The sequence below is a fragment of the Lissotriton helveticus genome, chromosome 1_1 (assembly GCF_964261635.1).
Source record: "Lissotriton helveticus chromosome 1_1, aLisHel1.1, whole genome shotgun sequence".
Classification (NCBI taxonomy): domain Eukaryota; kingdom Metazoa; phylum Chordata; class Amphibia; order Caudata; family Salamandridae; genus Lissotriton; species Lissotriton helveticus.
The window spans coordinates 1,252,455,897-1,252,481,613 of record NC_136057.1 but is presented as its reverse complement, the minus strand read 5'-3'; the positions used below and the strand labels follow the sequence as shown (position 1 = coordinate 1,252,481,613).

General features: G+C 49.4%; 1 protein-coding gene across 1 annotated transcript in view; it reads left to right on the top strand.

The window, feature by feature from the left end:
• The window catches only part of SLC2A13 (solute carrier family 2 member 13), a 1,480,845-nt gene that overhangs the window by 1,239,754 nt on the left and 215,374 nt on the right, over window positions 1-25,717 (top strand). Inside the window, exon 7 of the mRNA XM_078680010.1 lies at window positions 4,956-5,081. Within this exon, the coding sequence (XP_078536136.1) occupies window positions 4,956-5,081 (126 nt within the window). The remainder of the gene's footprint in view (window positions 1-4,955; window positions 5,082-25,717) is intronic.

The following is a 25,717-nucleotide window of genomic DNA, read 5'->3' as shown; positions in this document are numbered from 1 at the left end:
ATTCTCCATTTGATACAGTTTGCATCTTTGGGAAAGGTGAATGAGATCTATCAGTGGCCCTCTGGGGCCACAGTTGATCTGTTGACACTAAAGGGAACTCTTGTCTAGATCCAGATGAAAACTCCTCTAGCAAATGTGGAATGATTAATACTGAACACCTGATCATGTCTGCTCTTCTGGAGTCGGTTACCTTCTTCCTGTGTAGAATGGGACTTTTGCAAGAATTCTAGTTAGACTTTAGGGCACTTCAAAAGAGAATCGATTCTGTACCCTTTGGTCGGATTAGTCATGCTGCTGATGTTCTGCATGATGATGATGTAGGTATTGGGAGGAGACATGGGAGAAGTAATGGAAAAGGTAGCAATGGGCATTCCATCCCTCTTAGCTGCTCTGGGATGTTGCATCGTGGCTCCAACTAGGCAATTTAAACAATAGGAAGCAAACAGCCAGCCAACCAACAGGGAGCTTGGACAATACCAATACTATGCTGTGTGGTAAATACCTCAGATTCCAACTTCTGGCACCGGAAAGGAGACATAACTTGCTGATGAGATCAGGAGTATGCAAAACATGCAGTAAATCAGTTGTGCAAGTTCCATTATCGCATGTTATGTCGTATTCCGATAGCAGCAGCTCAGAATCTAATGGCAATACCAATCTAGGGAAGTACCACACTTTATTATATCCGCATTATCACACCAAAATAGTGGGGGTGCTTATAATCCAACTTAAGGCATTTATGTTATTGACAACATGTTTAAATTAATTTTGTTCTCCTTCTTTGAAATGTGCATCCTCTTGGAATGGTATTTTCCAGCAAGCTTGCTCCATACGATTATACCGGTGTTATTTTTCTTGAAGTTTTCCTGCCTTTAAACTTTATTAGTCAAGTCATAAAATTTGTATAGCGCACTACATACCCAGAGGGTTTCAAGGCGCTTAGGAAGGGGAGGAGGATTACTTGTCAAATATCCACGTTTTAAGTTGCTTTCTGAACGCTAGGTGGTTCTGGGTGAGGCGAAGGTAAACGGGGAGTGAGTTCCATGTTTTAGCAGCTAGGTATGAAAAGGATCTGCCTCCCATGGTGGTCTTGTTGATGCGAGGTACAGTGGCGAGGGCTTGGTTGGAAGAACGTAGTTGGCGGGAGGGGGTGTAGAAGGACAATCGTGAGTTGAGGCAATCTGGTCCGATGTCGTAGAGTGATTTGTGTGCGTGGGTAAGCAGTCGGAAAGTGATCCTCTTATTGACGGGTAGCCAGTGGAGGTCTTTAAGGTGACCAGAGATGTGTTCGTTGCGTGGGATGTCTAATATGAGCCTGGCTGAGGCGTTTTGGATTCGTTGGAGTTTCTTCTGGAGTTTTGCGGTAGTGCCCGCGTAGAGGGTGTTTCCGTAGTCCAGTCGGCTCGTGACCAGAGCGTGGGTGACTGTTTTCCTAGTTTCGGAGGGGATCCAGCGAAATGTTTTTCTGAGCATGCGAAGAATGTTGAAGCAGGAAGAGGATACGGCGCTGACTTGTCTGTTCATTGAAAGTGAGGAATCCAAGATGACGCCAAGGTTTCGTGCGTGGTCCGTCGGGATGGGTGCTTTTCCGAGGGCTTCCGGCCACCAAGAGTCGTCCCATGCGGAGGGGGAGGTACCTAGGATGAGGACTTCTGTTTTATCTGAGTTCAGTTTCAGACGGCTGTGTTTCATCCATTCAGCAACTTCTTTCATTCCTTCGTGTAGGTTAGTTTTGGCGGTGCTGGGGTCATTGGTGAGAGAAAGGATCAGTTGAGTGTCGTCCGCGTAAGAGATGATGTTGAGGTTGTGTTGGCGTGCGATGGCCGCGAGGGGGCTCATGTATACGTTGAAGAGGGTGGGACTGAGTGATGATCCTTGAGGTACACCGCAGATGACTTCAGAGGCTTCGGACTTGAATGGAGGAAGGCGGACTCTCTGGGTTCTTCCGGTGAGGAACGAGGTGATCCATTCAAGTGCTTTTCCTTGGATTCCGATGTTATTGAGGCGTTGTAGAAGGGTGTTGTGGCAGACTGTGTCGAATGCTGCAGAGAGGTCGAGGAGGATGAGGGCGACTGTGTCTCCATTGTCCAGTAGAGTTCGAATGTCGTCTGTTGCTGCGATGAGGGCGGTCTCAGTGCTGTGTTTTGCTCGGAAGCCAGATTGTGAGGGGTCGAGGGATTTGTTGGCTTCGAGGAAGGCGGCGAGCTGGTTGTTGACGGCTTTCTCGATGACTTTGGCCGGGAATGGAAGAAGCGAGATGGGGCGGTAATTTTTGAGTTCGGTGGGGTCAGCTGTGGGTTTTTTCAGAAGGGCGGTGAGTTCAGCGTGTTTCCAGTCTTCAGGGAAGGTGGCGGAGTTGAAGGAGCAGTTGATGACGTCTCGGAGGTGCGGTGCTATGACGGAGTCTGCTTTGTTGAAGATGTGGTGAGGGCATGGGTCTGTGGGGGATCCTGAGTGGATGGAATTCATCAGGCGGATGGTGTCCTCAGTGGAGATTGGGTTCCAGGCATTAAGGGTGTTCTCGGGGGGAAGATGGTCAGCAGATGGTAGGGTGGGTTGGTTTCCGGGTTGGTTGTCAAAGCTGTTGTGGATGTCTGCAATCTTGTTGTGGAAGAAAGAGGCTAGGGAGTCGCAGAGGGTTTGAGAGGGGGTGATGTCGTTGGAGTTGGCCGAGGGATTGGAAAATTCCTTGACGATGTTGAAAAGTTCCTTGCTGTTGTGGGCGTTGTTGTCAAGTCGATCCTTGAATGCTGTTTTCTTGGCTTTTCGGATCAGTTGGTGGTGAGTGCGGGTGGCGTTTTTGAAGGCGTCCTTGGTGCTGGTGGTTGGCTCTTTTTTCCAAGCCTTTTCGAGGGAGCGGCAGAGTTTCTTGGACTTCTTGAGATTATCGCTGAACCATGAGGCTTATTACCTAGCTTGCATTTCGCAGATCAGTCTGTGCATTAATATGGACTCTTTAAGGCACACAGCCTCAGTTAAGTCTTCCTTCAATGCTTTTTTCTCAGGATGGGTTTTCTTTTGAGCAGCCTGCCTATTAAAAAGCATTTGCCATAGTACGTACATGGTCCTGAGGCTGAATAAATTACTTTTGCATGTGCTTCCACTAAATATCTTAAAATTTGAGGATGTTTGGGACATCCACTTTGCCCAGAGACAAAAGCATTTCTAACCCTAGAGGTAAGTGTGGAGTTCAAGACTGCTTTGAATGACCACATACATACTCCTCTCTGGATGCTCTCCGCATTCCTACTGGTCACCCCGGCCACTCCTTTGGGAGCACTCATGCTCCTGCTCCTAACCCCGAGCCTACAACAGCAGAGAATCTGTAATGCTCATAAATGTTCCACACAAGGAAGTAGAATGGGGAAATCTGCAAATCTTGAACCTGTGACTGATTGCAATTTCAGGATTTCTTTGCATTTGTAAGTTTCACCTAAGAATGCAAAACATGTGACTTGTGTTTACTCATTATTTAACAAAACATTTCACATTTGCTAAAAGTGTTAGGCTGAGTTTTTAATAGGAGCTTTTTTTTCTGGGCAAACTTGCCCTCAAAACGTTCATCCCTATGAATCAATGAACCAGGAATGTCTGTCTTTGAGAAAGTGTGACATATTCACTCCAGATACGCCTATGTAGGATCACATCAAACCCAAACGTCATACAGACTGCACCCCAACTGTAATATGCAGTGTCAACTGCATTTCAGATGCTGGCAAAGTTGATTCATGCTTGATAGCCTCACTTAATATTACGTGAATTTATTGTACCCTTAATCACCCTCTTTGGGTTTGAATCTGAAAACTTGCGTTTTACAGCACAAGTTGTTTTTCATCAACATATTACACTGAACGCATTAACTATTTCAAAGTAAGCCCATAAATACAATGTTAAAGCTTGTAAACAAAGTACTCTTCTTTGCAAGCATATGGTCTGGCCAACAGCTTGCCAAATCTCAAGGTCATATTGGATTTTGGCCTGCCATTTGTCTGCCAAGCTGATAGAGGGAAAAAAAGTATTTTCCATTTACTAATCCTCTTTAGGCTTACATTATTCCTGTTGACAATTCCTCAGCATGTTGCATGACCTTTGACTGTCAGAAGACAAGCCTGGTTCAATGCCATAAACACAAAGCCACCAGCCCAAACATTCTCAACAATGTGGTTGAACACATACCTCCTGCTTTATCGCTCCCAGCTCAGATCGTACCATATCACCCCTACACTGCCTAGCGACAACACTGTGACTACAATTCCAACCATGGGCACAGTCCACATGGCAATGCATGTGGGAACCACAATAAACATATCCAAGGTCGTAACGTGGACCTGATCGCCAAAAACGAATGCGACTTCCCAGCAACTGTTTGCTGTTTTTCCTGCTGAATATAAATGGTAAGGGGGCAGGTCCTCACCCTCTGCAAATCCTTCTTCATTAAGCTTCAAGAGATTTCCGGAAATTCTGAAAAAGACAAAAAAATCAACTTTTTTCTGAAAGCATTTGGTCCCACAGCAGGACGTTTTAAAAATAATGATCTGTATTCTTGATGCTCTTTGTGATACAACTCCCCCTTGCCCTAAACTGTTTAGTGCTTGAAATATCTGTAAATAAATATAAACGCTTTACCTATAAATAAACGCTGAAAACTTTGCTGTTATGGTAATGATAACCATAGTATTTGCACTGGTATTATGTTGCTTCTATGTTGTTTAAATGTGTATTGAATTGTTAAAGACATTTATGGGCTTTGTTTAGAATTAGACATACACTAGCACCATGTGGAGGAATGTCACAAAAATATTGTGGTGTAAGAAATAAGTGCCTGTGCAGAGCCCTGGCTAACACCGACCCAAATTAAGCAATGGCCAATGCTTTTTCTAATTACCTACACTGAGTATGTGTTCGACTTTCTGATTGCAATATTTGACCTTATATGACCTTTTTTTATATTTCAGTTACTGTAATGGATGCATGTTGGATCCAAACTGCGGTTTCTGCTACACGATGAATGGCTCAAGCATTGTCGACTCATCGTGTGCTCCTGCGAACGCTGAATCGACTGCAATAGCTGCACGGGGCAGGTAACTAAACTGCTTACTTATCAGTTTCTATAAATTGAATGGATTCTTTTGACACCTGTCAAACATATCAGCTCTGGCTGCATTTCCTAAGGCCATTATACTCACGTACTGGACAAAGTCAAAATTGTGATATATTGATGAATGGGCATCTGTACTCAAATATCTTGCATCTCATTAGAAGTATCTGAGATGTCCATAACTGTTTTAGAAATGCTTTCCAAGTATGTGACTGTCTACAGCCAGAAACAACTGTTGCTCTCATAGAGTTAACAACGTGAGAGGGCGTTGTAATTTTGTCTTTATCTGGTCTAAGGCCAAGGTTGATTGCATGAGAAGATCTAAGGTTGATTGCATGAGAAGATGATAAAAGAGGTTACTGCACGATTTTGGTACATGGAAATAGTTTAGGCAATTTATTGACAGAAAGCATATGTGGTGTTTGTGTGGCCTCCAGGATGAGACAAAGTACTTTATTGAACTTTTCAAAATATTGAGTAGGCACCAAATGGAAGTCAACACATAAGGGAACAGTAGAAATGTGTATGAGAAGGTGTCTATAAATACTTGAGATGTTTGTAGTTGTGATGTTTTCTATCCTGTGAACCTCCGGGAATCGCATATCTGGGCATTATGTTTACTGAGTGAAAAAAAGGGCTTTTGAAATATATAAGTTAACGAACAGACCAATACTGCCTGTGGGGAAGACTCAATCGAAATCTATCAGGACGTTTCTTAAAATGGTTCCTTTTGATTTTACTGCATCCTGGGATCTTATTTTGGTAGCAAGAACTTCAGGAGTCAAATCAGCTGAGAAATGTAAATATAAATGTCCAGTATTTGTAAAATGTAAACAATTACCCGAGGGTCTCAAGGTGCTGGGGGCCGTCGGGAAGATTATGCAAGCTATTGTCCAGAGTCACATGGTGCTGGACTGATCTGTCGGCACCGGGTATCGAACCGTGAGCCCCCGGTTCCGGAGTCAGTTGCCCAGGCCGCTGCGCCACACCTCTTTCACACCATATGTGGCTCATTCTTTCTGTTAGACTGACATAAACAAATTCTGTAATTGAACATTTTCATCAGAAAAATCTTCATTTCATTATTTTGGATCAATACAGTTTCATTAATATTGGCCATTATTCCTCTGATGTCACAGAGTGTTAACCAATAGCCAGCACTCAAGTGGCTTTAAAACTTTATTTCTGTTTTTCAGAGAGTACAAACTTAACTGAAGGTTGGCGGTTACATTGTTGCTGGGAGCTAATTGTAAATCTATAGTTTTGAATGTATGCACACATGCAGTTCGGTGGTCATACAAATCTGCTTCAAATACATTTACCTTGCTGTTTAGATCAGCTACACAGTTGAAAACTTAATCTTGGAAAAAACTAGCTGCTGATAAAAAAAAAAGTGTTTGACCTTTGAGACTCACATACTCTGTACTTTGTTCTTTTTCATCAATTCCTTTGGCTCTTATTCTGGCTAAACCACAGATAACATACTGAAGATCCTCTGCTTTCTGATCAGTTGTTGGAGGTGGACAAGGGGTAGCCATCAATCTTCCAAGTGGATGGGCACTGGGTTTGGTTGTTGTCACTTTCTCAGAATACTTGGATTCTTGTTGTGATTCATTGGTTTCTGCTATTGTTTGATGACATTTTCCAGACTGTTTTCCATTGTATACAACTTGTAGCACTTCTTGTTACAAAGATATGATATTTAATACTCTTCACCCACCAGTTTCAATCGTTTGTGAACTTCATCTTGCTGTATTTCTGCAGCATCTCAAACTGTTTTCTGTCCAGTTGCAGTTGATGTTAACTTTTCTTTCAGATTAGTTTGGCGTATGACACAATTTTCTTTGCTGAAAGAGTCCTCAGGTTTTGTAGTTAGCAAAACTGTCAGGCGGTAAAGATCGTCTGCTACCACCTGTTTCGCTCATGTTTAATAATTTGAATCAACGGAAAAACTGAAACAAAAACAATATTAAAATAAGTTACCAATATGATGGCTATAACACATAATTATAGAGCCACCATTTTGGAAATCGGCAGAAGGGTTGCTCTGAGTAGGTATTTTCTGTCCCTATAAGACTACTTGGCCCCCAAAACCTATGTTTTGACACCAAAATGAGGTATCATGGTTCCTGAAATATTAAATCATCACTGCAACACATGCGCCATTTTTGAAAATGTCGTCTTGAAAAATCCGGCCCGGATTAGCATTGTATATGCAACCTAAATTACTTTTCTAATAATACAAAAACAGAAATCAAAAATGAAAAGCTCTGGACAACAATTTGTTTACGGAGGTTGGGATCAAAAATGCATATATTTTTGGTGTTTCTTGGATGGCTCCTGTCAGCATTTCAATCTTCTTGTGGCACAGTCATGACACATCGCCTTGGTCAGGGTAGTTGTGGCCCTTAACCTTGTTGCCGGTACTGTTTTGCTGAGACTTTGAAGAAACTTTGCTGGAATTTTCCCTACACTGGGTGCAGGAACTTTTTACTTGATTCCCTCTGAGGCTTTTGTATGGCAAATGAAATCCTGGCTGAGCTGAGATGGTTGGTGCCTGCACTATTGAATGCACATTTGTCTGGGGAGAGGTGCACAGGAGATAGGAGTGACATTTATAAGGAGTTGGGTTTAAGTATTGGTACCACCTAGCTACTTCAGGAACCCTGTTTCATCCGGGTGTGGTTTGTTGGCTGTATATATGTTGGTGTTACTGGCCTTTCCACTTGGGGACCTATGAAGTCTAAGGCTCATACGAAACTCAGAACAAAATATGCTATGGTTTATCAGGGCGAGTAAACCAGGAGAGAAGCCCACCTAAGAAACTGCCACTTCTCTGTACTAACTCCTGGTTACTGCAGATGGGGGAGTTAGCTGGAAATATTTTGCTTGGAGATACTGATTTTGTCTCTGCCTGTCGAACACTGGGGCGATGACTGCATCAGATTGCACTTCTTTAAATAAAGAGGTGGAGGAGGTCCCTCCTTCAATGGGGCTGTGTTGGAAAACAAGGCATTATTTGTGAGGCCTACACAAACAATGTGTCTACATTTGTCCTTCACTGGGAACCAAATACCCCATTGTAGAGCTTGACTCTCAGAGGGTAGCATTGCAGAGCAGTCTAAGGCTTACACCAGGGAAGTGGTGTGGGCTAGTTAACACCATTTACAGGTACGCAGAAATAACACTCAAAAATTGATTGTCCAGTCTGTACTTTGCTTTATAAAAATGAAGAGTACATTTATTACACACACACTACTCAATACTATACATCAATTTACAAATATACATAACCTGTTGGAATTACTTCGTGACATTGTATAACCTTCCCACCCCTACCGCGGTGGGGGTCTAGTACCACCACGCCCATGTATGCACATCATCTCGCCCCCAAATGCAGTGGGTTGACCATAACCTGGAGCAAGGGCCCTCCCCATTATCACCATCTCAGTGGTAACCCACCCCATTATCTCAACAAGCATCTATAATGGGAATACCTGCCATAGTGACACATACCCTTCACTGAGTATCTCATACTGACCATACAGTATATCCACTAAAATCACAGTGGCTGACAGTTGGGATGTTCAACTAGCGCAATCGCAAGAATACATGTCTAGGCATACTTAGAATGACAGTAGCTATCATATCTGACAACAGGTATATTGTAAGTCAAGCACGAGGGGCGTGGCTTGGCAGCCGATGGAGGTGGACGCGTGAGCGCTGAGCTCCGCCGCGGCCTCCCCAGTAATCCTGGCGCTGATGATCCTGGCGGCCTAGAAGCCCTGAGTTGGCCCGCATCTCCTCCTGCACGCCTGGGGGCCTGACCGGAGACGGAGGGGACGGATCCCCGGCCGCGCGGTGCCCGCGCCGCGCCCGGAGTTTGCTGGGCGGCGCCGGCCATCTTGCGGCCTTGACGCTCGGCCGCATCCCCGGCCTCGAGTAGTCCAGAGGCCGGCCCGAGGCGGTGCTTGGCCGGCTGACGACTGCCACAGGACCCGGAGCCCCGGACATTTGGGCTCGCTGCGGCGGCGGGGCTCGGACTGCCTTCCTGCGGCATATCAGCGGAGGCAAGGTGGGGGCGCCTACGAGTGGGGAGTCCTGCTACGGCCCCGGCCCGGGGGGGCTTGCTGCTGGCCGGATGAGGAGCGTGTGACGGTGCTTGGGCCCACCGGGTCGCATCTACTTGGCACTGACCCCTGCCAGCCTGACTTTGGGAGACCCCACTGTGCGCAAGTTGTGGAGCGCGGGATTGGGGTACTGCCCAGCCCTGCGCGGCCTGGCGGAGTGCGGAGCCGCAGTCCTCGAGCTCCGGGATTGAGATAGGGCCGGACCCTGTGCCCCCGTCCTGAGTGGAGGGGATCTTGCGCTGACCCCTGGCCTGTGGCCGCCGAGGGGCCCTGCTGGCGCCGTGGAGCCTAGTAGCCTGACTTCGGGGACCCTCAGGGGGAACTATTTCTTGGAGCCCGGGCGCGCCACTCCCTGGCCCCGCTTCCGTGGCACCCAGAAGGACCGCCCCTGTCGCCATTTTGGACTGGTGACCTGTACATTGCTTGCGGACTTAGGGGCGCGGTGCACTTAACGGGGCGCCTTGTGCTTGGTGGACTGCGAGGCGACAGGTTGGATCAAGGAGCCGTTGGAGAGCTGCTGGTCACGGGGGCCGGCGGACCCAGGGGGAGTGCAGCGCGACGACCGACCCTGTGGATTGCGGCCTGGTGAGTCGGACGCAGGTGGGGACGCCGACCCTGTTGCTGCGGGGACGAGACGCAACCACCCCCATGGGGAAACGCCCACTAAAACCCCCGCCTGACGCCGCTGAGGGGCCGGCGGCCGACCAGGGCCCCACTCCGGACACCGTCCCGGCGGCGGGGCTGCCGCAAAACCAGCTGGAGCAGATCCTGAAGGCCATCGCGGACACCAGGGAGGCCCTGCATCATGACATAGGGCAGGTGTCTACGAGCCTGGGCCTCTTGCGTGCTGACCACAGCAAGTTGGCGGACCGGGTCAAGGAGACCGAGACCCGGATTGCTGAGCTGGAACCTTCGTCGAAAGCGGCGGACGCCTTGCTGGGGGAACTGCAACAGAGGGTACACGTACTGGAGCAGAGGGCGGAGGATGCGGAAGGGCGCAACCGCCGCAACAACGTTCGTGTGGTAGGCCTGCCAGAGAAAATTGAGGGGACCGACATGTTGGGCTACCTGGAGGCCTGGCTGCGAGATGTGGTCGTCCCGGAGGGGCTCTCGCCGTTCTACACTCTAGAGCGTGCTCACCGCGTGCCGGCTCGTCCCCCGGCCGAGGGCCGACCTCCCCGTCCGGTGGTGGCGCGGCTGCTGCATTACAGGGACCGGGACCTCATCCTGCAAAAGGCGCGAGCTCTGGGGCCCTATAGAGTGGCCAACGCCCAGGTCTCTATCTATCCGGATTACTCCTTGGAAGTCCAGAGGCAGCGGTCGACCTTTCTGGCGGTCAAGAAGGCGCTCCGGGAGGAGGGCATCCGCTACTCTCTCCTGTTCCCAGCCCGCCTACGGATCATGCTCGATGGCAAATCTTCCTTCTATGACAATCCCGACGACGTTTGGGACTGGCTGGAGCTCTACAAGACTGGCGCGGATGCACCTCATGCGACCGGGGAACGGCGGCGGGCACCGCCAAGACCCAGACGGGGTAAGAGGCGCAAGAAACGGCCACCGAAGGTTCGTACACCTACGGCGTCACAGACTGAGCTGGAACGCGGGGAGGCCCTCCGGGCGGTCACTGATATCTCCCGGACCTTGGACGCCGCGACGGATGTGGAGTCGGGATCTCGGGGTGGCACGGACGGGGGGACGTCGGAGGAGTCGGTGGTTGGAGACCCCGCGCCACCCCATGTCACGCCTGGGACTGCGGATGGTTTGCTAGACGAATGAGGCTGATGCTCCCCTGCAGTGGTATCGTATAGCCTGCTGTGTTCCTGTCCGGGGTTTGGGGCAGTGGCGGCGTTGACTTGTTGGGCCTGGGACTGGGCGGCCAGCCTTTGAGGTGCGGATTGCCTTCCTAGCAGAGGGGATGCGGGACACTTGGGGCACGAAGGGGAGGCCTAACTGGCTTAAAAGGGCGAGCTGCTTGCGGTCTGTTGGGAAGGGCGACAGGCCACCCCCTCTCCTCCCGCAACTACTGTGGGACTCTGGTTGTTGCCAGAGACTGTTACTGTTGGGACTTGCTCATTTGGATGGGTTTCTACTGTTGGGGACCTATTCTGGGGAGGGGTGGGACACGGGGTTGTTGGGGAATGTCTGGGTTCGTTTCTTGGGGAGTAGCCGGTGTGCGTGCGAACGTTGCCTTCATTGGAATAGTGTGTGTCGAAAGGAATGGGGACCCTCCTTGACCTAAAGTGTGTGACCTGGAATGTTAGGGGTCTGAATTCCATGCTGAAACGCCACAGGGTTCATGCCCAGCTTGTCCGCAGGGGGGTTCAGGTTGCCTTCCTGCAGGAAACCCATATTGATCAAACCGAGGGACGGGCTCTGCAGCGCAGATGGCGGGGGCATATGTTTTACACCACCTACTCGGCCTTCGCACGGGGGGCTTTGATATGGGTCCGGGCGGGGGTTCCCTTCCAGCCTCTGGTGACGATAGTTGACCCCGAGGGGAGGTTTGCTGCTGTGCAGGGCCGCCTTGATGGGAGGGACGTGACGCTCTGCAGCGTCTACGCCCCCAACGTAGACCAGCCCACCTTCTTTGCGCGACTGTCTGGGAAGCTGGCGACCGTCCTGGCTGGTACGGTCCTGCTTGGGGGGGATTTTAACTCAGTGCTGGACGTGGACCTAGATCGCTCTCACCCACCATTAGCGCAGGCAGCGGCTCACAAGTTGGCGCAGAGTAGGAGAGCGTGGCAGGGTAGCTGGGGCCTAGTCGATGCATGGAGGACCCAACATCCAACGGAAAGGGATTTCTCCTTTTACTCCCCCCCACACGATCTGCATGTTCGCCTAGACAGCATTCTGTGTTCAATGGACATCCAGGGCCTGGTCCACCACAGCGAGTACTTGACCAGGACGGTGTCTGACCACAACCCCTGCCTGGTGTCGATGCGGTGGATGAGGCAACGTCAAGCTATCCCAACGTGGCGGTTGAACCCACAGACGCTGGAGGACCCAGCGTTTAAGGCCGGTGTGCGTAGCGGGGTGGAAGGGTACTTTGACGCCAATGTGGGCACGGCTTCCAGCCGGGCACTGGAGTGGGACGCCTTTAAGGCGGTGGTTCGGGGCGTCTGTATCTCGGCCACCGCGGGTGTCCGAAAAACCCTACTACAGGATGTGGAGCGCGGTGAGGACAGGTTGCGTGCTGAGGAAAGGCGCAGCCACGCGGACCCTGGAGCTCTTGGAGCGGTCTCAGAGGCTCGGGAGGTAGTGGCGGCAGCGTTGGAAAAACTGCGCTGCTTCGATTATAAGGAGTTCCTTGTCCGGGCTCACGCCGAAAGAGACAAAGTGGGTTCGTTATTGGCGTGGTTGGCCAGTCCGGGGACCCGAGGCTCCCCGATAGTGGCACTGACCACCCCGGAGGGGCGCATGGTCTACACGCAAGTGGACATCAACGACCAATTCCATCAGTATTACAAACACCTCTATAGGAGCAGGATGCCGGACCCTCCGGAGGAGCTGGAGGGGTTCCTGGCGGCGGCGCAGCTGCCCAGGCTCGACCCGGAGCATGCGAATCAGTTGGGCGGCGATATCTCCGTGGGAGAAATCAGGGTGGCCATCAAACACATGGCCCGCCGCAAGACTCCGGGTACAGATGGGCTCCCGATCGAATTTTATGTGGCCTACGCGGATGTGTTGGTTCCGCGTCTGCAGGCGGTTTACCAAGAGGCCTGGGATTCGGGATGCTTGCCGGCGTCTACACGGGAGGCCTTAGTGATACCTTTACTGAAGCGAGAGGGTGATGCGAGCAGCCGTTCGGCGTACCGCCCGCTCTCCATGCTCACCACGGACTACAGGATCTTGAGCCGGATCCTTGCGACGCGGCTCCTAACCCACATGCGCTCCTTGGTGCATGGCGACCAGGCGGGCTTTATTCCTCAACGCACCACGGCCACCTGTGTGCGCCGGTTGCTCCGGATCATGGGGGGAGAGGCCGCTGACTTTCCAGGGGCTGCGGTCCTCTCGATTGACATCGAGAAAGCATTTGACAGCGTCGAGTGGCCATACCTGCTCCGCGTCCTAGAGGCCTTTGGTCTGGGCGAACGCTTTGTGAAATGGACTGCCTTGCTATATGCCGGGGCAACGGCCCGTGTCAAAACGGGGACCACCATTTCAGCCTCTTACGCGGTGGGTAGGGGGACCCGTCAGGGGTGTTCTCTATCCCCCTTGTTATTCGCATTGGCCATAGAGCCGCTGGCTGCGCACGCCCGGATGGGCCGCGCGTATGCAGGACTACCGCTGAGAGCCGACACCCACTACATCTCTCTTTATGCAGACGATTGTCTGTTGTTTCTGGCGGACACGGGAGATTCCCTACGCGGGGCCGAACGGCTCCTGGCGGATTTTGGTCGTCTCTCAGGGCTGAGAGTCAACTGGGGGAAGTCTTGCCTCTTCCCGCTGACTCCGGAGGCTGATGACATCCAGCCGGAGGGTGCCTTGCGGTGGGAACGCCACTGCCTCCCCTATCTGGGCACTCTCATCTACCACTCGCCCGCGGCCCTCCTGGACGGTAACATCAACAGGGCGATTCGGAATCTACAGGGATGCATGGGTTTTTGGCGGACGCTGCCGCTTTCAGTCGCGGGACGAGTCGCGTTGCTGAAGATGGTGGCACTCCCCCGACTGTTGTACCTGTTTCGCACCCTGCCGGTCTGGATTCCCGCGACAGTTTTCGGCAGACTCCGCTCCCTTACGACGGGGTTCATCTGGGGATCGGGTAGACGACGGGTTGCACTAACTACGCTGATGCGCCCCAGAGCGGACGGGGGCCTTGCGGCCCCGGATTTTGAGTGGTACTACCTGGCCGCGCAGCTGCAGTGGCTCACTCAGGCGGTGGCTTTGGAGTTCCGCGGCCCGGACGATGTGTCAGGCAATTTGTTCCCGAGACATTTCCTCTCCTTTATAGTCATGGGCCAGAGGCTGGACCTAGCTCAGCTCACTTTGGAGGAACGGACGATCCGCAGCTGTTGGCTTCGGGCCCACAAGCGCTCCGGTGCCGTTCGCCCTTACGCCCCCGAAATTCCACTCGGGATGTGCACAGCCTTCCCGCATGGCGGTGACTGGTCGGCACTGGCGGTCTGGGAGGAGCTTGGCCTGCAGATGGTCGGCGACCTTTACAAGGATGGCTCGCTGCTCTCGTTTCAGGAGCTGCGGGACTCTTACGATCTGCCGAGAGGTGGATATCTGCTCCACGCCGCTTTAGTGGCTGGTATTCGCCGATACTGGAAATGTGGGCTCACTGAACCGCCGACGTCGGAGTGCTGTCAGTATGTGGTGATGGCCGCTGGCACTTACAAGGCTGTCACATGTCTTTATCGGCGGCTGTCGACAGCTGCCCTGCGGCCCATGGATGGACTGCGAGCCAAATGGGAGGCGGATATCGGGCGATCTATTCCTGACACGGCGTGGCCACAGCTACTGCGCAGAGCATGGAAGGGTACGAGGAACGCCAGGTTCCAGTTGGTCCAGTTTTTTACCCTGCACAGAGCGTACCTAACGCCGACGAAAATCTCGCAATATTTTGAGGGTGCTTCCTCGCTTTGCCCCCGATGTGGGACCGCAGACGCGGACTTCGCCCACATGTTTTGGTCTTGCATCAAATTGACGGGTTACTGGGAGGCGGTAATGTCCTGCCTGAATGCTGTCACGGACCGGCAGATCGCTCCTGATATAGGTGCATGCCTATTACTGTGGTTCCCTCACACCCCTCGCACTCGAGTCACCAGCAAATTCTGCGACTTGGGCTTGATATTGGCTAAACGTGAAATCTCCATGCACTGGAAATCTATTCAAGGCCCCAGCTACCCGCGTTGGAAGACCACACTAGAGCGCTGGGCGAAAGCGGAGAGTACATTGCGGCTGCGACAAGCTAGGAGCCTGGATAATGACAAGGCGCTGGAGGTGGCAAGGGCGTGGGAGGCCCTGGTGGTAGCGCTCCAACAGCCGGATGGAGACCAAAGTGGAGATGAGGGAGGGACCTCAGAGTGAGGGCACTGAGCCTGGGATCTCTCACACTTACCAAGGCACACACACTACTTACAATTACTGATGGCAGTCCTGGGGGGTTTTGACACTCCGTTAAATGACACCACTTACCCTTCATTGAGGTCCCTGTCCTGAGCAGATGGGGATAGCGTGTTAATGACTGGAATGGAGGAAAGCGGCACACTGGCTACGAGAGGGGGATTGCGGGGCGGGGTGGGTAAGTTGGGGCCAGTTCTACATAAAAGGTGTCTTGATTGACCTGAGCTGATTTAATGTATCGTTGGCCGATACCTGAAGTGCTTTTATTTTGTAATGTATGCTCGGCACTTGATTACCAATAAAAAGTGTTTTTGCAAAAAAAAAAAATATTGTAAGTCAAGCACAGCCCTAAAAGGCATCACATTTAAATTCACAGAATTATGCAAGTACAACCAGACACCCTGACAGGAATGCCTAGCAACAAATTTCAAATTTACTTTGCATTTCACATATTAAAAGTGACTTCTTGTCCCCATTAGGAACAACATCATGTAAATGCACCACTGGTGCAATTGCACCTCTTCAGCTCTAGGGGATGTCTCTCCAAAGATATCCCAAGTTCAGCCTCTCACACCTTGGTGCAGTCCTAAACACCTGCACCCATCTTGAGGAACAAATGTTCCAGCCAAAAGTTCGCGTTGAAGCCTGGCTGAACCCTTGAGGGGCTGTTTCCTTAACGTCCCCAGAGACTTAGGCTGGGGGACTTCCTTCTTTTGTGCTGGGGGAGTCTGCGTTGTCCTGTGGGTTCTCCTGCACCTTTTGCTACCAAATGGTGGTGACCCCGTCCTCCTGGGGCCACCACACGCAAAGAACACTCCGCTTTCCTCTCAGGCCTATCTGGGCCCTGCAAGGCATTATGGGGTGCTTCTTCCAGCGCTTGCATATTGTAGCTGCGGCTCTCCAGCTGCTCTGGGGAGAACCGTGCTGCCTTGTTGGTGGCCCCTCGCCATGTCTCCACTTCGTTGGGGGCTGGGTCCCACCTGGGCACCCTGCGTTCAGATGAGGTTGGAGAGCGGCTCGGGGAACGTCGCGTGCTGCCGTGGGAGCCGGCTCTTCATTCTGGTCTGCCCGCTCCTGCGGGCAGACAAGGATGATGCTGCCCGTCGGGCTGGGCCTTCCTCTTGCCGGGGGGGAATGCGGCAGCACTTCCCCTCCTCTCCGCTCACACCGGGGCCCAGAGTTAGGGGATCCGGGCCGCTGGAGTTTCTTCAAAGGGAGCGCGATGGCACTCCCCGACTTCCTTCTTAACAGGGGCACAACGGCGCTCCCCGACTTCTGTCGGGTCTGGCGTTGGGGGCCCCAGTCCTTCGGTTTTTGTTGTGGGCCAGGGTAGGCTCCTGGCACCCCTTGGGGGCAATTTCACAGGAAGTTCAAAAGCGCTACCCGACTTTACTTCTCGGGAGCCCAGGATGGAGAGCCTGGGCCCTGTAGGCACTTTTCCAGGGGTGCAATGGCGCTCCCCAGCATCTCCTTCTTCTAGGGGCAGCCCCGGGACCTGACTCACCCCGGGAGCACATCCAACAGCGGTGCTGGAGCCCCACACGCTTGGTCGTCAGTCTGCTCAGAGGTCAAAGGTTGCTTACCTTCTGGGGGGCATATCTCAGCCCGCATGCAGCTGATTTTCACAATCTTGGCCTCTTCTTACTCCTGGTGGCCAGCCCTAGCCATCTGGAGCACTTTTCACCACCATCCTTGCCTCCAAGAGGTTGAATTTGGAAGGAGCTGTCTTCACTGGCTCCCTGCGCCAGCCTTTCACCTGGTTCTCCTTCTGGGCCTCTCTTCTCCTTGCGCAGAGGCCCAGGCTTCTCCTCACTGGCCCTGGACTCCCTCAAAGGCGCAGTCCAGAGTCCGGGGAAAGTCAGGGGGTTCCTCCTTCCAACTGCGCATGGTGCTAGGCTCCAGCACAAGTCTTCCTCAGCAAGACCATACCCCAGAGAGAGCACCTCTTTCTGAGCAAGACCTTTTAAAAGAAATTGGAGGGGGCTGGCCGGAAGGCACTCTTGCCATCTCCTGCAGCGACTCATCGCCTCTTTACCCATGCTCTTTCCTCCCACCTTCCTGTACATGCCTCTGGCATATTTCAAAATCGCGTTGTCCAGGGGTCTCATGCCACATGGACTCTGAAAAGCCCCCTTCCCCCCTTGTTGACTTCAAGGCCCGGGCCCGGAGCAGGCCTGGTGCCGGGCACTGGGTGACAGCTGCTGATGGATAACCTGCACCTTCACCCCCATTTCTCCCTCCTGGAGAGAAGACCTTCACCTTTGGGAATGCTTGCAGTGAAGGGATAGGCCTCTGATGCTACAGCTTGGTGAAGAAGGTAATTAATCCATCCTGGCAGGGTCACACCCGGCCAGGCCTTGATTATGAGCTGAGTCAGAGGAATATGACATTTCTGGATGACCCATAAGCAGTATAGATATGGCTTTAGACTCAGCAGAATACTTCTTTTTACACAACTTACAGTGTACTTTGGTGCTTGTCTGGAATTTGTAGACACTAGGGAACTGAAATTACCCCATGTGGTCTTGGTCTCCATAGGAGAGTAATCGAGTGTTCCTATAGTGAAACACTAACGCACACTGACTTTCCCTTACATGTGTCTGCCCACATTATAAAGCCTATCCATGTCACCACCCAACTCTGCATAATTCCTGCCACACTATTCTATCTGTACCTGCTCCTGGACTGCGCACAACAGGAATCTTCCCCACGCCGCCCTTACATGGGTGCACACGTGTCCACATGTAACCAGTCCGGGGCCCCTTTATCGAGGCTGCAGCGCAGCTGCCTTATTTCACAAGGCCGACACCTGTGAAATCCACATGCAGTCTATTCCATCATGAGTTCACAGTGGGTGAGTCCCAGCTTATGAGGCTCTCCCACAGTAAAAACTCAAAATCTGGGCGGCTCAGATGGTCAGAACCACCTTCTCACAGGCTGGCTTTGCAGCCTAGCATGGGAGACTTTTTGGGTGCTGGCTCTGGGTCTGCAGTATTTCAGACTCAGTTATTCTTAGCAGGAGCTGAAGTATTGTCAGTGCAAAACTATCCATTATTTAAGAACTTACAACACCAGGATTTGCCATCCGTTTCTAAGGTGATGGGGAGTGCGCACCTGAGCAAACTCAAAAGCACTGGGGATATGAATTTATCTGAGCCTCATTAAGTGATTAAGAGAGGGACAAGTTACCATTTTTGTGGTGGAAAAAGGGGGATGAGCCACATTCCACTGATAAGGAGGCTGCTGTATCTGACCTTAATGTCCGGAAGGGAGCTCGGGAAATGAGCTCCACAGGCTTGGGATATAAATGTTGATTTTGTCCCAATTCTGCCTCAATATGTCGGAAGAAAACGACAATTGAAAAGAAATTGGAAAATTCTAGTAGCTTAACTAGAAAATAAAAGTAACTGGAATTAACTAACTTACGTTTTGGAAGTCTGAGGAGGCAATCGCGGGGAAAACTGACCAGATGTTCCCGATAGCAGTGGGGAAGATCAGAGGAATCCGGAGGCAAGTCCCCTGAACGTTGTGTGGAGTACGGATGCAGGAGGGTGCTTAGAAACGGGAGCGTCGCTCGTCCACTGCCTCCCTGCAATCTGCTCGTTCCCTGCTTTGGTGCCGATCGTCGGCAGTGGAGGAGAGCTTTGTGGTGCGAGGCAGAGGGCATGGCCGTGAGCCCCCAGCCTCTCAGGAAGTCGTCCATACTGCTATGGTGAGGAGCGGCACGTGAAAAAACATCGTCCACTGCCTCCGGGAAAATGCCTCTGGGAAACCGCTCATACTAAGTCTCACTGAGGAGATTGTGAATGGCGGCGGGCAGCGCAGTGTGAGGCGGAGAACAGCGTCGAGGGCCCCCAGCCTCTCAGGAAGGTGTCTGTTGTTACGGTGTGAGGTGTGGCATTGACGAGAGCCTCCAGCCTCTCAGGAAATCGGCCGTTGCTGCGGTGCGAGGTGGAGGGCATTGCCGTGGGCCCCCAGCCTCTCAGGAAGGCGTCAGTTGTGGCGGTGGGAGGCGGGGCATTGACGAGAGCCCCAGCCTCTCAAGAAATCGGCCGTTGCTGCGCTGCAAGGCGGAGGGCATTGCCGAGGGCCCCCAGGCTCTCAGGAAGTTATCCGTTGCTGCTGAGGTGAGGAGCGGCGTGAGAAAGGGCCGTCCGTCACCCGCAGCCTACAGGAAAAATGTCATTCTCCGCTTCACTGAGGAGCTCGTAAATGGCGGCGGGCAATGCTGTGTAAGGCGGAGAGCGGCGCTGAGCGCCTCGGACATAACATCGCATGGATCAGGAGCACATCTTGTGGATGGTTCGCCCCTCATCCCTATGCTAACGAGGGCAGGGATACGCAGGAAGGACAGTGTGGTGAGACGTTTTGGTCTCTGTCTGTCTGTCTAGGAGTGGTGCATGAAAGAAACAATTTGAGTTTGACGAGAAGAGGGGCTATTCGGGTGGTTCTGAGACTTGGGACTGGGGATGGGCTGTGATCTAGGGAGGCACAGAGGGTCTGGGGACAGGCTGTGATCTGGGGAGGCACAGAGGGTCTGGGACGGGCTATGATCTAGGGAGACACAGAGGGACCTCTCAACAGGAGAGGCTTGGTTGCTTGGTAATGAGTGCAGGATGTGTGAAACTTCGTCCCAGGATTTTAAGTAACATTGCCACACCTCTGGGCTATTTGCAAAACAGACTGGACCATACTTGTGTCGTATCCAGAATATTAGGGTTGCAGCCACCATTTTGGGGAGCTATCTGTTTGAACTGATGGAAATTAGTCAGGCTCTGCGCAAAATGGCCTAGAAGGAAAACTGAGATAGGACTTATGATCCAAGTAAACTGAGGATTGCAACAAGTGGGTCTCTTGAATAGAAGGTAACAGAGGACTACATCTCGGAGAGGGATGAGTAGAAATTAACAAAGGACTACTATTTTCAGGGAATATGATCCACTAACAGAGACATAGGTCTTCACTCCACTCCAGCCTGATGCTACCATGGCAGCCATTTTGGTAGGTGCAGAGCAAATTGAAAGTTGATCTTTTACTTTTTAGTGAAGTCGAGAATATGTGCAAAATATTGCTATCTTTTGCAACATTGTTTAGGCGGTAAGCCTCGGTAAGTCGAATGCTTGAGATCACTAGCACATGTCTTAAATGATGACATTAGTCACTGGCTCGGATTTCCGCCAAAGAATCTAGGGAAAGTGTTTTTACCTACAGAAGCATATCAGTAAAAATATGTTCCGAACTCTCTAATCTAAATCATGGCAGGGCACCATCTAAAACCAAAAGGAATTAACTCATACTCAATATTTTACCCGGCCAATATGACTAAAAATGCCTCCAAATCGTTTAAACAGAACATTCTCAGAACTAACCCAGAAACATTAATTCTGGATCAATCTTTGAACTTGAAAAACGGCGCGATTATTAATGACTTCATTTTCTTTACTACTAGAATGGCCAGATGGAGAAACACACTAAGTAACTCATTGAAAATTCAGGAATCAAAGGTTGCTCATTACTCCGTCTAGAAAACTGAGAGCAACATTAAATATTACGTGTTATAAAAATGGCACGTTTCTCATTCAAGCTGCCAACAAAGATCTGGAACGCTTTGAAGAATTCTTTTCAATATTAAAAAAACAGGTCCTCAGCAGTTCCACCTCAAGAAGACATAATCCAAATACGAACCCTCAAGCCATAGTCCCACATGGGAACCTAGCGGCTATGGTTGAAATAGGCAGGGAGAGTGTCTAATCAAGTTATATCGTTAGGTTGCACTAACACCAATGAAGAACCCCAACCATTGTATCAGGAAACCAGTATTTCGCAGGCTATTGCAATTGGTAGCGCTAGTGAGCTAGCTTGCATAAACTACAATGTCAAGCCCCAAATATTATCTCAGGAAGTCAATTCTTTGAGTGATAGTGAAACAGGAACCACCAGGATTATAGATCTACAACAGACGGATTCTGCCTGGTCTCTAAAAGGCACTTATCCAATGATGAGCCCCAACAATTGTATCATGAATCCAGCTAGTCAGAAGGTAGGGGCATCAACACAAAACGTTCATTAGTCTCCTCACCCTCCGATTCACCCTTCGACTCTAGCTCCCATCCTACCCCTAACTCTGATCTTGACCCTCTAATAGGAACAGTCAGTAGGTTGGAAAATTCACTTGTTGAACATGATAGCGGGAGGTACATGAATGTGAACATCACAGGGAGTTGCGGATCCGTTTCTAGGCATAAAAAAACACGCACAGATACTGCAGAGATAGTCAAAACTTGCCTTCCAATAGGAGCACCTACACAACAACCCACTAGTATACTTCACTGACTCGGGAAAAACCAGAACCCCACTAACAAATGGGGATTTTATAAATCTCAGTTCGCAATATAGCAAGACTTCCAAAGCTATGCTAACCGCTATGAGAGATATGAAAATCCTGCTGTGCCTATCAGAGAAATGGCTTGCTAAAATAGAGGTCCTTCCGTTTCCCTTGCTGGAAACACAAGTTAAACACCGGTCCACCCCTATGGCGGCATCAAACAGAATTTACCATCCACGTTCTCAACTCAACTATCTGACAAATAGTGAGTTATTATCCATTCTGTCTACATATGAACCTACTCCTACTTCTCATATTAAGACAGGAGAAAATCACATCCAAACAATCATAACGGATGCTGACAGAACTTCTCAGTCCAAAGATAGAAGGCTTAATGCCAACAACCTAAAGAATGTGCCATTAATGCCTGAAAAGTCTGTTTTGCCTAGGATCAATGATCAGGAACACATGCAGTGTATACTACTTAACTGTCATTCAGCAAATAAACACGCGGCTGACATAGCCGACCTCATACTAAGCCATAAAATAGACATAACCATCTTAACTGAAACATGGCTTTCTGACTCGTCCTCGCCATGCTTAGACCTGTTAGTCCCCCCAAACTACCAGATTATGAGACAGGACAGACATGACAGAAGGGGTGGAGGCATCGCTTGTATTCACAGATCAGACATTTCCATCACAAAAATACATGCTGACCCATTAGAGTCTTGTGAATATATGGGCATGTCCTTAAGATTAGCAGATAACCACAACTGTAAACTCCATGCACTCTACCACTCCCCTGGTACAAAGACCAAGTTCATAGATCAGATGATAGAAATCATTACCACCAACTCTAACCCGCAGTCTAACGATATCTTCTTAGGAGACTTTAATATTCATTGGGAGGATCAGGTGGACAGTCAAATCACCATCCTTAAAACCTTCCTGGTAGAGCAATCGTTAGTCCAAGGATGTCATCTCCCCACCCACTCCAAAGGCTCCACCTTAGATTGGATCATAGCTAAAGAGAAAGCGATAGAGAATATTGTAATCACACCCTCCGATTGGTCCGATCACCACATAATCACATTCAAAATTCCCATAAAAAAGACCTAATTATCTTCACAAGCTATTAAACCCAAAAAATGGACCAGGGACACTAGAGGAATTATTATGGAAAATATAGCCGCACGCTGTGAATTAGATTTGCAGCAAACCAAGAGCATGGTTGTTGTCAGTGACCTCACGTTGCACAATCACAAGACAATGTCAAGCATTATCGAGGACATAGCCCTGTTAAAACTGAAAAGGTTCTCTGACAAAGACAAAAACCTGTGGTTCAATGATGCCCTTAATGAAGAAAGAAGATCACTGAGACTATCAGAACGCAAATGGCGACAACACCCTTCTTCGCCCCACCTAACCCTACTGAGACAATCCAGGAAAGCTTATAATAAAAGAATTATTGAATCGAAAAAAGACTTTTTCAGGAAAGAATTGGATAATGCAGTAAATAGACCCAGGAAACTATTCGATCTACTTAAAGAACAATCTAATAAATCAGCTAAATTGGCACCAGTCATCACCAAATCTAGCCTAAATAGTGAAGATTTCTGGGTCTTCTTTACAGACAAAGCTAACTCATTGGAGGGGGAACTCAAAAAAAGCAGCCAAAGACATTGAAAGTGTGAAGGGTACGGAGGATGAAGAACTAGATCAACAAGAATTAACCAAACCTAAAAACAATGCCAGATGGTCAGGATTTAAACCGGTCAGTGAATTAGACATTGCAAAGATCATGTTGACCACTAAGCCTAACAACCACTATAACGACCCCCTACCGGCAAAGTGCTGGTCCTCCATAAACCACCTGTTAATCCCGTTTTGGACTAAGGTCATACATGCCTCATTATCACAAGGCCAAATCCTGGCCTGCCTTAAAACAGGGCAAGCCATTCCTCTTTTAAAAAACCCAACAGAGAACCCCTCTGATCCAAACAATTTCAGACCTGTAACTAACATTCCCATGTTAGCCAAAGTTCTGGAAAAATGTGTCCAACAACAACTGAGTCTACACATTTCTGATTTCAACCTGTTAAATGATTGCCAATCTGGCTTCCGACCAAACCATAGTACAGAAACTAAAATTCTGCACATAGTAGATGACGCATTACTGGCTCTTCACCACAATGAAACCTGCCTTTTAATCCTGCTGAACCTGTTGTCAGCCTTCGACACGGTGAATCATGCCAAAATACTAGATCGGTTGAAAAACAGATTGGGACTAGAGGGTACAGTCCTTAATTGGTTCAGCTCCTTTCTTGAGAACAGATCACAAAAATTAATTGTCAACCAAACCCTTTCAGGCCCAACCAGTAATACAATTGGAGTTCCACAAGGTTCAACGCTTTCCCCGGTGCTATTCAATCTATACGTCGAACCACTCACGGAAATATTACAAAATGCAAACATCGCTTTCCACATGTATGCGGATGACACTCAGCTGTACATCAAGGTCACATCAACAGAAGAGATAAAGACCATGAACCATGCACTATCGAGAACCCTCCAATGGCTAACCAAGAATCACCTCAAGCTAAACCCTCAGAAAACCGAATTCCTACTGAATACACCCCAGAAAAGCAAAATAAAGATAGCAGAATGGTCCAACCTTATCACTGCTCTAAATTGTACTCCAAAGATTGTCGACTCGACCAAATCACTGGGAATTACTCTAGACAAAAACCTGAACATGTTAGCACATATAAATACAATGGCAAAAAACGCCCGGTTCCATTTAAGCTACTTGTGAAAACTAAAACCATTCCTAAATAAAAACAGATCTTAAAACAGCAGTTAAGGCGCTGGTCATCTCAAGGATCGAATATGGGTGCACTACCTTGGCTGGGCTCCCCAAGATCTCAACAGCCCCATTGAAAGCATGTCTTAATGCAGCCACAAGGCTTATAGCGGGAACCAAAAAATTCGACCATATCTCCCCTCACCTGAAAATACTAAACTGGCTGCCCTTCGAAGCAAGAATTCAATTGAAGTTGGCATGCGTCACTCATAAAGCAATACACCTTACTTCTGAAACCGGCTCGCTTCTGCAAGAAAAAAACGTATGACTGAGCATTCTCAAGGGCAGCACCAATAATTTGGAACACACTCCCTCCAAACATTAGAAGAATTACATCCATCGCAGCATTAAAAAATGAAGCAAAATCATATTATATGAGTAAATTTCTCCCATAAGGCCTAATAGCAGAACCTCTGTCTATAAGCTTTTCATTTGTGTTCATGGTTCCGCTAGCCTTGGGGATTGTATATAAGTTTATATATGTTTTTAAGCTGCATTATGGTAATTTAACTATTGACTGTTACAAATGTTTATATGGTCTCCTGAAGTGTAATGTCGTAAAGCAGTAATGACCTGTTATATTTAAGGTCTCGGTTTGTTGAAACGCTCCTGTAAAGCGCTCTGATACCCTACGTTGGGTCATGTTCACGTTATAGAAAACACTAAATAAATAAATAAAATAAATAAATAAGACTCTCTTGATTCTTCATTACCATCCCTCTCGCAGTTGGCAGTATATTTGGTGGAAGCCCAGCCTAATATCTCTCCTAACATTGAGCCTCCTGTTAATCAGTGGTTTGAGATTTTTCTAGAAGAGATTAGAAACATTAAAAAGGCTTAGTTGTAGGCCATTTCACCTCCATATGGTTGTCTAACCAGGATTAATGAGAAGCTTTCACTTTTTGCTGAACGATTGAATCAGATTCAGCAGCGAGTTTCGGACTTGGAAGATAATGCACCTAGACATTAAACGTTTGTAGAAGATGCTGGTAAGGAACTCTTCATGCTGAAATCAAAATAGAATGAATCAGAAAGTCACTTGAGATGTTCAAAGTTAAGATTTGTTGGTATTCCGGAGGGCAAGGAAGCTCAGGAAGGGGAGTAAGCACTCTGATCGAGGCTCTGGTTAAAAAGTATGTGCATACTAATTCCCCAGTGCATTTATCAATAATGTGGGCCCATCAGGTCCCTTTCTATCCAACCCTGAATGTAAAGCAGCCATGAAC